General features: G+C 29.3%; 1 protein-coding gene and 1 non-coding gene across 4 annotated transcripts; one reads left to right on the top strand and one right to left on the bottom strand.

Annotated features, from left to right (window-relative positions):
- Positions 1-2,431: 2,431 nt before the first annotated feature.
- LOC129905865 (HEAT repeat-containing protein 6) lies at positions 2,432-10,032 on the bottom strand. Of its 3 annotated transcripts, XM_055981485.1 has the most exons (14): positions 9,799-10,032; positions 9,491-9,736; positions 6,542-7,148; positions 6,173-6,485; positions 5,962-6,112; positions 5,032-5,110; positions 4,806-4,965; positions 4,536-4,725; positions 4,256-4,472; positions 4,034-4,197; positions 3,513-3,760; positions 3,370-3,457; positions 2,862-3,308; positions 2,433-2,794 (listed from the first exon to the last, which is right to left on the bottom strand). In XM_055981485.1, the coding sequence occupies exons 1-14, from the start codon at positions 9,952-9,954 to the stop codon at positions 2,525-2,527; spliced, it is 3,336 nt and encodes a 1,111-aa protein (XP_055837460.1). In that variant the 5' UTR covers positions 9,955-10,032; the 3' UTR covers positions 2,433-2,524. The 3 variants fall into 3 exon arrangements, with proteins under 3 accessions (XP_055837462.1, XP_055837463.1, XP_055837460.1); XM_055981487.1 differs by lacking the exons at positions 9,491-9,736; positions 9,799-10,032 and adding an exon at positions 8,149-8,269 and having other exon boundaries at positions 2,432-2,794; XM_055981488.1 differs by lacking the exons at positions 9,491-9,736; positions 9,799-10,032 and adding an exon at positions 8,135-8,266 and having other exon boundaries at positions 2,432-2,794.
- Trnat-agu (transfer RNA threonine (anticodon AGU)) lies at positions 3,908-3,981 on the top strand. Its single transcript has one exon. It is a non-coding gene; the product is annotated as a tRNA-Thr (tRNA).
- Positions 10,033-12,338: the final 2,306 nt, after the last annotated feature.

Raw genomic sequence — 12,338 nt, 5'->3', positions numbered from 1 at the left:
AAAGGAGTCTTGCCCCGGGGCCCCGGCATCTCAACGTACGCCTTTGATGAACACGTTGTCCGAAACTATAACTCATAATTTAATGTCAAAATAATAATTTTGATTTAAAACTTTCCTTATGTTAGCACTATTTAATCCCCAAAAGCGTTTAGCTTAATGTTTCTATTGAACGTTGCATAAGTTTTATGAATAAGGTTTTCGTGTTCAGAGGCATTACAAGGAGTGCATAGTGTTATGCATTCACTATGCCGCGTTTATTTATATGGCTGATAGTATTTATCGTAGAGAATCTTTCTTAAGCTTCACTTCACGAATGTGCTGTGCAATGCCTTAGCCAACTCTGATATTTTTCCCCTTCATAGCTTTGTATTTGCATCTATCACTTTTCTAATCTGACCTTGGCTTTTTGTTTGTTTAACATGTGAAGTTAACAGCTTATTAAAATGATATGTATATTGAACAATAAAAATAAGTTTTCGAAAGTTGTTATTTATTTCGCAAGAAAATATATTTTAAACACAAATAAAAAAATAATTAATATATTTTGTTTAAATTTAAATTCCAATATTTGGTCTCTGCATTATTTGAAGTCCCTTTTGTCGTGGATATTTTACGGGTGGGAAATTTCCAAGGTCAACAATATTTCCTTTTGCATTTTCATGATTAACATTTTGGTTATTTTTTCTTCCTTCATTATCATTATCAGGTTTATTTAAACTTGAAGTTGAAACAATTTCAACAATTAAAATGGTTGTAAGTAAAACTAGAACACGGAAATTCATTTTTTTAGTTTCGCTTTCCAATATAAAAGACGAGATTCTAAAGATCTTCCAATCGATTCAACTTTCGACAGTGAAATCAATCTACTAAATATAAATTGATTTGTTTTGAGACCTTATCTTTTATACAAATATTTTGCTTGAATACGTCATTTATCTTTCCATATAATGTGGTCATTGTATTTGTAAAAAGATTGCGAAAAATGATTATAAAATGTTGTAAATACATACATATACATAATATAAATTGTTTAATTTGCGACACATTGCGATTCATCATATGACTAACTATATAATAATAATTTTTTCTATCTTCATATTATAAAGAGTTGGTAATTGTAGATAAACAGGGTGTTCCAAAAGTCTCAAAATTAGTGAAAGACTTTAATAAAAAAAAAAAAAAATCAATTGTGACCAGAGGAAACAAAATTCATAGATACTGGTTTAAAATATGGTTTTTTGCATTTAATCGAAGATTCCGAAAGAACAAGCTGCTAAATGACTTGACAAGTTTATAGCCTTAATAAAATAAGATCTAAAACTCTATAAATCTTTAATAGAACCTATGTTTCTTTTTACTTTTTTCAAAAGCTTAATCAATTAATATTCCGCGAATACAATCAAATTTATTTTTATTCAACTAAAAAAAACAAAACATAATTTATCCCTTTTTTCATTTTAGACAAAAGATTGTATACCTTCATATTTCTAAAGTCAATATGTCAACAAGATAGGTATACATCATTCGGTGACTCCCAATTCATAAGAAAACACACAAAATTAAACAATATTATGGGGGACTTTTTCGCTGCTTACGATAAGAATTGGTAGATGTTTTTTTTTCGTTTTTTTTTTTATTTTAGTTCATGAAGATCACCTCACAGATGCAAAGTATTTAAGAGCTAGTGTCTTTGAGTTTGTTATCAGTAATCTTAATAACGTCTCCATATTAAGTTTGCAATTCAAGCAAAATGAAGATTTTCGCTATTTTTGTTCTTGTGGCTGCTTTTTTGGCTATGTTTGCTGTTGGCACTTCAGAAGCATCCCGATCAACAGGACAAAAGCATTATCCACCACCACCCCCACCAAGGAGGCCGGACATTGATGCCAGTCATAGACATCCATCAAACACAAGGATTGCTTAAAATATTTAATTCTTATTTAAAGACAATAAATTTTTTTAATGAACAAAAAATGTTTTATCAATTTGATTACGGTTAGAACTGAATGATAAAAAATCATAAAAGTTCATGCATCGAAGGAAATTTTTTTTTAAATTGAGTAGATTTTTTAAGTGAGTTCTCCTTACTTCTGGGATATTACCCAATTTTTTTTAAGATTAAAAGAGAATACATTTTTCCTATTTGAATAACCGTTTTCCAAAAAAATTTATCAACAAGGAAAATAAGGAGAAACTTCTTAAGTTTTTTTTCTTTTTGAAAAATTTGACAAACTGATTCCCAAAACTACATCTGGTACCAAAATCTAGAAATTCTTCATCACGAAAACTACAATTTTTTCAATGCTTTTGGAGGAAATACTAAAGACACTGACCAATCTGGCCATTTACTGGAAAAAAATGATCAATCTGCAGTTTAAAAACCGTATTACGGTTTCTAACAATCAACAACTGATAATAATTCACTTTAAATGAAACACTTTGTTTGTTGTAGTATTAAAAAAATGTGTGTTAATAATTTATTTCTTTTATTGTAAACTTAAAAAATATGAAAATATTAATCATTTCAAAATGAATCCACACTTGGTTGAGTAAAACACGATGATAAAATTTTGCATGCATTCTTTTGTTCCGTTGTAAGTTCTTTTTTATTAATTTGGTCTTGCAATTTTAATGCACATGATAAAAGTGGAGCAGCATTTTCTGGTAATATTCTACTAACCACTCTTATCCATATTTGTTTAACAATCTCCAATTTTGGAACAAGTTCTGTTTTAAGCATATTCAAGTCTTCCAAAGTTGAAAAGCTAATTATATGACTTATTGCTATGCAAAGCTGAAATACAAAAGAAATTGTTTAAAAAGTGTTTGTATGAATATTTATGAGTTTTTTAAACACTAACCTGTTCTTGTAAATTATCCCTATGTTTATATTCATTAAAATCTGTTAAATTACTTGATTGTTCCATGGCATTTAATAAAGCTGTCCAAACCATCTGCAGACGTGTACCATAATTTGATCGCTCTTGAATTGTCATCAATGCAGCTGTTCCATTTATACGAACTTTAAAATTATTATGATTTACAATGAGATTACACAAGGCTGGAAAAACTAGATTTGGCCAATTCATATCGTTGTATTGTGAATTAAATAAATCGGAATTTTTCATAAAATTTCCAATTGCATAGCAGGAATTCCATTTAACTTTTGCATTTCCACCCGTATTCACACAATTAACAAGCTTTTCTACACTTTTTTGAACTAAAGTTCTCCATGTTGGTGTTTTAAGATGATCGGGTGTTATCAAGCGTAGTAGATTTCCCAGTGTTCTAACTGCATTACTACGAACCTGAAAAAATCATGATAAATCATATCAATCAAGAAGAATTGGAAACTTTTTGAGGCATTACTTTATCATTATCACTCGCTGATTCTATAGCTGTTTCCAAAAGTCGCTTCAACAAGTCTTCAGATATTCGTTCTACTCGTGAGTTAAAACTAAAAAAAGAAATCTCATTAAAATTTAAAAAAATGAGAAAAAGTTTAAAATTACAAATTTGTTATGAGGGCATCGCTCACATTTCCCATTGACCATGACGCCCTAACCCTCACAAATAGATTGGAATCTTTTATCAGCTGTAAAATGGACTCGGCAGTATTCTCTACGAAAACCAAGTTTTCACGTAAAGAAGGGAATAACACATAAACTGCTAAAGCTCTCACAGCAGCTGCTCGGACTGTATTCTCTTCATTACAACCAGCTCCTGAGAGTATGCCAATCAATTGAATATGATAAACATGCTGAAAATAAAAAAAAAAATGTATCAATTCTTGTTAAACCGACTGTATCATTATTTAATTTTTCAAATATTTCACGAGAAAAGCAAAAAAGTTTATTTTTATCGTCTTTGTATTCTTGTGCAACAATTGACAAACAGAAATCAAAGTGGCGCCGTGGCTTAGTTGGTTAAAGCGCCTGTCTAGTAAACAGGAGATCGTGAGTTCGAATCTCGCCGGGGCCTATCACATTGATGTGATTAATTTTTTTTAATTTTTAAAATGAATTCAACTTACCGAAAGCCTTTCAAAAACATGAACTCCAATATTTGACATAAAATCGCATAATATAGCTTTTAGTGCAGGACTTTGGTCAGCATCTTGTATCTTTTCAATCACAGATGGTAGCATGGATATCCAGAAATTCTGGCAAGACATTAGTTCCTCGTTTGATGGTGAACCTATAAGAATGACAAATAAGAAATTTAAAGAACCAAGAATGAGTATTTTACAATTTACCATGTTCAAGAAGATAAGTATTCATTGAATGTCCAAGACTGTCCAAACATTTGGCTGTATACAATCGAATATCCGGTTGAGCATCATTCAAAGATGACTTCAAGGCGGCAGCAATGAATTGCAAATGGTCTTTAAGGAGTGAGAAATGCGGCGCCATGGATGAGAGTACTTGAAGACATTCAGTTCGAACTGGAGTTGTAGATGCTGGTTGTTTTTCCTAAACCAAAACAAAAGTCATTAAATACCTAAACAAAGAAATTTTATGTAAATGATGACAAACCTTTGATTCAGTTACAAGAACACCAAGATTTTCCAAAACTCTTTGTAAAAGCCAAGACATTTTAAATGCAATTTCTTTGGTATTATTGGCATTTTCTTCTGCTGGAACAGAATTTGAAGTTACAGCTGGGGATGATATTAAATCTTCAGAATCTGAATCTAAAGTTTCTTCAGCATAATCTGTATCAATACTTTAAAAGATAGTTGTTGTTTGTTTTGTTTAAATGCAACTTATTATATATGTATGTATATCAATAATTTTTATACTTACACTTCTTCAACACCAGAATCGTTCAATCGATTCTGATTTCGAATCATTGTACCAATTAATGTTTTGGGAATGCCAACTATTTCGGAAATTTCTGTTGTTATGTCTGGTGTGGAAATAAGGAATTCCATTACCATTAAAGCTGCTACTTGGACTGTAGGGTCTATTTTCGCAAAACAAATATATAATTGATTAAATGAAATTAAAAATTTATAAATTAGAATCTTACCTTTGTGGTAAACTAATTTGCGAATTGATTTTACAAATTCTGTCACCAGACCAGGTTTGAGACGATGGAATGGAGTGGCCTAAAGGATAATAAATATTTAGATTAGTAAAATATTAATAGAATTAACATAACGATTAAAGAGAATAATTTAGTTTTAATGATTTATTATATTATATACTGGCCCAGTATTACTGGGTTATGTTTTTAGTGCAGCAAATTTGTGAATTGCTAAGAAATTGGTAGGTAAAAAGTAAGTAATTTATAGCGAAATCAGATTTTTTTAATCTAAAATCGATTCACTTAATGAGACTGTCATAAGTTCCAACATAGAAGTGAAGGTTGATGGAAAATATGCAGTGCAAGCACAGAAATACTCAGCTTAATAAACAAGTTAAATACAGCGAAAACGAAATTAACAAAAACTCCATTCAATCTGGTTTATCTATACTACATGCAAGAATTTGACTTTTTTAAAAGTCTTTTGCATGTAGCCTCAAAACCTCCAGTTATAGAATGGCAAATTAAGCCAAGATGAAATGAAGCATTCAAATTCAACGAGAATTTAGAAACAAGCCTGGTCTTATTGTGGATCTACCACGAGTAATTTTCGGCAAAATAAAAGTAGGGTAAACAAGTCGAAGGTCGACCACACAAAAACAAGACTTGCTAACTGTGCTATTTTTAAACAGTAAATCCTATATGGGGCAAGTTTTAACTCACTTTAATATTAATAAACTTTAGAACGGCAGTTGAACATTTTATAAAATTTTCCACTTCAAAAATGTATCGTGTTAGTTCAGTTGTAAAACGTAATATTTTTGCACAGCTATGAGAATACTAGAGTTGATCAACCAATAATTATCCCATAAGGTATGTATGTCATAAAACATAACCTACCTCGCTTTTAGATTTTTGTTCTATTATTCTTACCTGAATCAACACAGTCAAGCATTTTAAAATCTGTGTCAGAACTGGTAGAGAACTTTCATTAGCCAATGCTTGAGTTAGAACTTCATACATTGCAATTATCATATTCGCTAATGATATTGAAAATGGCATAAAAGTTGTTGGAGGTTTTTCACTGAAATGAAAAATAAAATACATTAAATCAATAAAAAAAGAAAGAACTTATTAACTTTACCTCCATTCAGCTTGCAAAAGAAACGATCTGGAACCGAATAATATGACAGAAGCTGCCTGTAATGCTGCAACTCTACACCTAGGATTTGGATCACGAGTAGCACAAGTTAAAAGCCCAGGGCTAGCATCATTTGGAAACAATGAATGCCAATAGCCATAGAATATTTTCCTATCAACATTTTTTGCTATAAGACCGATTAATGAAATTGCAGCAAGTCGCAGCTTGGCTTGTTTATGTCGCTCGTTTCTAGTTCGACTAGCTTCAGATTCGGAAAAATCCGAATCACTTGTTTTATTAAATATTGGAGTTTCAACTGAGAATACAACAAAATATTTTTAAAAAAATGGACAAAAAATGATTCAAACTCACAATCAACTTTAAGATTACTTCCCGATGGTAGCTGAAGAACCGCTTCATCGTTGTTTGGATTTTGCTTCATTTTCCCATCGGATTTACGATTTTTATTAACTGTTCGAGGTTTTCGGGTCTTCGCGACTTTTCCTCCTCGATTATTAGCTTCCATCGTGCCTTGATCGACAATCGATTGCTGCGAAATGTGAACCTTTTGTGCTTGGACTTGTGGAATCCCAGGGATTCCGTGATGCATAAAAGCTTTAGATAGACCCAACAGTTCTCCAATATTGGCATCACACCAGTCCCTATTCTCACAAGCAATCACATGGAGTACATTCAAAGATGTGGTCATAAAGTTCATATGATGAGCAGAACGATTGAACTTGATTTTATCCGAGTAGAGAATTGCAAGAATCTTACTTCCAATCATCGAAAGAAGATCTTCTGTTTGATTGTCCATTTCTACTAACTCGGCAGGACTAAGGAGTGATTCAATGCAAAGAACTATCGAGATTATTATTTCTTCCATCGAATTCGCATCATATTTTTCAATGCTTTTGGAATCGGTGCTAGAAAGGTAACTCAAAAGAAGCCCATCTGGCGAAAGAAGTACATCCCAATACTGAAAAACGAAACAAATTCAGAAAAGTTTCTTAATAGGCTATTGATTATGTCGATAAAAACACGGTAATAACTAATAAGAAAGTAAGACTTTCACAGGTTTTTATAGTAGGAATCGTTCAATGGGTTATAAAAGAAGATAAAACCGCGAAGTACTATTAAATGAGGGGGTGGAAATTTAAGCCTCTTTTCTGGTTTTTTCAATATATCTCGTAAACAAAGCAAAAACTTTGATATATAAACTTTTTGTCAAGAATTTTATTTCATATTAGAATGTTTTTTTTTTTTTAATTGAAAAAAAAAAAAAAAAAAAAATTCGATTTTTTGAGTTTTTTTGCTTTTTAGGATGTCCCTTTTTTTGGGCTGAGGACGACATAAACAGCTCTAATAAAAAAAGAAGCTTAAATTTAATTTTAAATGCTGGGATTATTAAATTTTTCATTGAAAATTAATTGAAGTATGGCCATTTGAACCGATCTTTTTTTGTATTTTTGTTTTACTCCAAAGAAAAATTTAAGGGTAAAGTATGATAACTTATGAACCAAGAATTGATATTGTTTTTTTGTAGAGGGTCTAGAAATACTTAAAATAAAAACAAAAATATAAAAAACAACGGCAACACTAACAGTTATGAATGATACTTTTTTCGAAAGCTTGAGATATACAATTACATATCGTCGGCCTCATAAGAAAACCTCGCAACTTCCAAAATCAAAATTTTACAGGAGAGACGAAAGAGTAGAGAGACTACAGAGTAGTTGGGGAGTAACGTGGAGTTACGAGATTTCCTTATGAGAACGACGATATGTCGTTTTCGATGGACTTTTCGGAAGCGTCCGGAATCATTCAGAAGCCTTCTGAAAGTGTTTTATTCGCACGAAAATGACAGATAGAAATGAATTCACTCAAAATCACTAATATTTAAATAATTAAACGTCAAAACAAATTTTCAGTAGAAAAATAAAAGATTTTTATTTTATTATTCACCTGAAGTTTTTTACCTGTACTGGGGGTCAATTCCCGACCTGTGAAACTGTGAAGTCACGTTTTCATACTAAATTTGATTCTGGATTTATAAAAAAAATAAAACAAGCTTGAAAAATGTATTAAGAAAAATTAAAAAATTAAAACAAACTTCAAAAATTTTTCATAATAAAATTGAAATGATAAATTTTTTATCACTTCACAGTTTCACAGATCGGGAATTGACCCCCAGTACATGTAAAGAATTTCAGAATTGAGTGGAAGCGATTCAAACCGTTTTATTGGATTTCAGAATGAGTGAATCCTTGAGTGATTCCAATCGAAAACGACATTAATTTAAATCTTAAAATTAAATGATTTTAACAAACGCTAAGAATGCCAGCCGCATAAGATAACAAAATAAAAAAAATATTAAAGCTAATAGTTTTTAATTGAAAAAAAATATTTTAAAAAATCGTTTTTTTCAAAACTCAACAAAAACAATACAAAATGTATGGAGGTTTTGCAAAAGGGTTGGGGTCAAAATTCTGCCGGGGTCAAAATTCTTTTGTAAGTTATCAAATAAGCAGATCATTTTTCAAGAAGATGATTTTACAGAATTTAGCAAAAAATTAAAAAAGGGTTTGGAAAATGTTAAAAAGCGCGCGCTTTTTAACATTTTCCAAACCCTTTTTTAATTTTTTGCAGAATTTTGAAAAACAGAATTATGAAAAGCAGAATTTTGAAAAGCAGAATAGAAAAAAAGCAGAATTTTGAAAAACAGAATTTTCGTTATAAAAGCAGAATTTTGAAAAGCAGAATTTTGAAGCCAGAATTTTGACCCGATCCCTTTGCAAAACTCAACAAAATACTACAAGGTATTGCAAAACTAAACAAAATTGCGGGTTTTTGCCAAACTCAATAAAGTTTGTCTGTTGTTGAAAAGACTTGTCTTTTTTTAAATATCAAATATTATTATTGTAGTTTTAAGATGGGTTGAATGGTTTAAGTTATTCATTGTTACATATATTATGCATAAAAAGTTATAACGTTAGGTAGAAAAAAGTGTACTTTTGGATTTGTTTCCTTTTGAAAAAAAGCGGTGTTTTCATATTCAAAATAAGGACAAATCGTTCCAAATCTGAAAATAATAGTTGAGCCTATCGATTAGCTTTGCAAGAAAGAACAATTCCTCGTTTCTACTTTTTGAAATTAGGTTTTTTAAATGTCCACCCCTCATTTAATAGCACTCCGGGGTTTTATCTTCTTTTAAAACCCATTAAACGATTCCTGCATAAAAACCCGTGAACGTCTTAGTTCTTTTCTGTAAGACATAATCAACAGCCTATAAACAGAAGATAAACCCAAAGCAAATCAAACCTCTTTTCCAAAACTCTGATGATTCCTAAACAAAGCATGCATTGACATTAGGATATCACAGGCAGTGGCAGCAAAGTTAAAATTCAGACATTTCAATTGCCATTCGATTAGTTTCTTGAATTGATCTCGAGAAAGTTGAATTTTCTGTTTGTTCATGAGGACAGTCAACAAACAACATGATTTGACTATTAGAGTTTCTTCTTGTGTGTTGATGTTTATAAAAGATTCAATAAGTCTGGCAGCAGTCTAGGAAAGATTAGTCATCAATATCATTCAAAGAAACAGATGGTGGTCATGTTAGAACTTACTTTTTTGTCCACAAACTTTCCTTGCAAATAGTCCAAACTGTTTAGATCATTTAGAAGAGTGTTGAGGTCGGACATGTTGATTTTGTTCTTTTCATCATTACAACTGAGGAAGAGGAATTTTGTTGTTAACTGGGAGAAATTTTCGGCTAAATCCATTCCCAAATAGGATGAGGTTTTTTGAGAAGGAAAACGGTGACACGGTGAGTGGATATGAATTTTTTTGATTTTTGTTATTTGGGATATTTTGATGGGATTTTTTTCATTTGACATTTGTGACATTTTGTGAAAAAAATTCGTTCTAGGATAGAGAAAAAATTGACGGGGGCATTGATAGTGACAAATTTAAGGCCCAGTTCACATTAAAAAAAAGGCGAATTTTTTTTAATAAAAAAATAAAATGAAATAATAACGAAGAAAAAAATAACAAAAATAATAAATTGAATTAAAATAAAATAAAATAATATAAAATAAAATAAAATAAAATAAAATAAAATAAAATAAAATAAAATAAAATAAAATAAAATAAAATAAAATAAAATAAAATAAAATAAAATAAAATAAAATAAAATAAAATAAAATAAAATAAAATAAAATAAAATCAAATAAAATCAAATAAAATCAAATAAAATAAAATAAAATAAAATAAAATAAAATAAAATAAAATAAAATAAAATCAAATCAAGTCAAATAAAATAAAATAAAATAAAATAAAATAAAATAAAATAAAATAAAATAAAATAAAATAAAATAAAATAAAATAAAATAACATAAAATAAAATAAAATAAAATAAAATAAAATAAAATAAAATAAAATAAAATAAAATAAAATAAAATAAAATCAAATAAAATAAAATAAAATAAAATAAAATAAAATAAAATAAAATAAAATAAAATAAAATAAAATAAAATAAAATAAAATAAAATAAAATAAAATAAAATAAAATAAAATAAAATAAAATAAAATAAAATAAAATAAAATAAAATAAAATAAAATAAAATAAAATAAAATAAAATAAAATAAAATAAAACAAAACAAAATAAAATAAAATAGATTTCTGATCAAAAAATTGTTTGTAAGGAAATTGAAACAATAAGTGGGCTACAATTTTTTTCATTTAATTTTTTTTTCTCTAAAGAAAGCAGGCTATAAAGAGTTGGCATAATAATGTATCACCTTCCTAAATAACATTTCAACTTCGTTAAAGGTTTTACTGAAGCTACATTTTGGCTTCTTTTTAATTTTAGTAAGGTTGTTGGGCATGGAAAAAAGAAAAAAATGGGTAGCTTTTATAGCCCCTCATTTGTTTAAATAATACCTTAGAGGATATAATATATGGAGTGCTTTTGCTGTTAGTTCCGTGAAGCTTTTATAGAGGGCTCTAGGTTCTTTAAGTTTTTCGATGAGTGCATGCCTCCATTTTATTTTCATTTGATGGCTGTCATCAACAAGCGTGTTTATTTACAGCTGCGGAACCGGACTCGCACTGAAAAACGAAGGCAGCGACCCCTATCCATGTATATAGCGTTACAATGTGTTAGGTATAGGAACAAGCACTCCATATATTAGGTGTGTTTTTTTGTTTATCTATATAGATTTTGTGCAAAAAAACGACATCGGGATTTTTGAAATCCATGCAAACATTTGGCACCACTGTACATATACTTTGGCAGCTGTCTGTCAAAAATGTTGCTTTTGTTTTTTTTTTATTCTAACTCCGAAGTGGGAAGGCCATTACATCCATGTTGGATGCAAACAAAAATTTTCATATGGCCATGGCATCCATGTTGGATTCAAAAAAATTGTTTTTTTCACAAAAAACCAAAAATTATCTGTATATTCTTAGCTACATTTTAAGACCATGACCATTAACATTAGTTGCGTCGTTCTTGTGTTATAAGCGTTTGAAGGTAGCCATATTGAATTTTTTTTCGATTTTTTAAAAATCAAATGTGAAAACTTTTTTATTTTTATTTCTATTTTTTCGAAAAAACTTTGGTAATTTTATATACATATCTGTTCAACAATCTTATCAGGATCCATTTAAGACTTTTATCTGAAAAGTGCATTGCGTATATCTCGAGATATTAACATTTCAATGCAACCATGTCAAACTAATTTTTGATTATTTTTTTCTATGAGAGTTTTTTTCAAACCTCGTTTTCTCCGCTTTTTTTTTTTTGTTAATATTTTCAAATATTTCTATATGAACACAACAATTAAACTACCTTGGCACTACTGTTTTTATCGAGAGAAAGTAAAATCTGGATAATTATCTGGATTTTTCAAAAATCTATACAGATAAAGTTTTTGTTGTATTTAACACGTAAATTGTTTTGATTTCAAAAATCTCGATGTCGTTTTTTTGCACTAAATCTATATAGATAAACAAAAAAACACACCTAATGTTTGTGATTCTGTGGAACGGTAAATTTTATTATTTTCTTGTTGTTTTTTTTTGCCATTCTATTGTCTGAGGTTTTACCTTTCATATGATACCAATTTTGTTGTATATGGGAGACATATATTTTTCATTAAAGTA

This window comes from Episyrphus balteatus, chromosome 1 (genome assembly GCF_945859705.1).
Source record: "Episyrphus balteatus chromosome 1, idEpiBalt1.1, whole genome shotgun sequence".
In the NCBI taxonomy this organism is placed as follows: domain Eukaryota; kingdom Metazoa; phylum Arthropoda; class Insecta; order Diptera; family Syrphidae; genus Episyrphus; species Episyrphus balteatus.
Note: the sequence above shows the minus strand (reverse complement) of the source record. Positions and strands in the feature narration are given on the sequence as shown.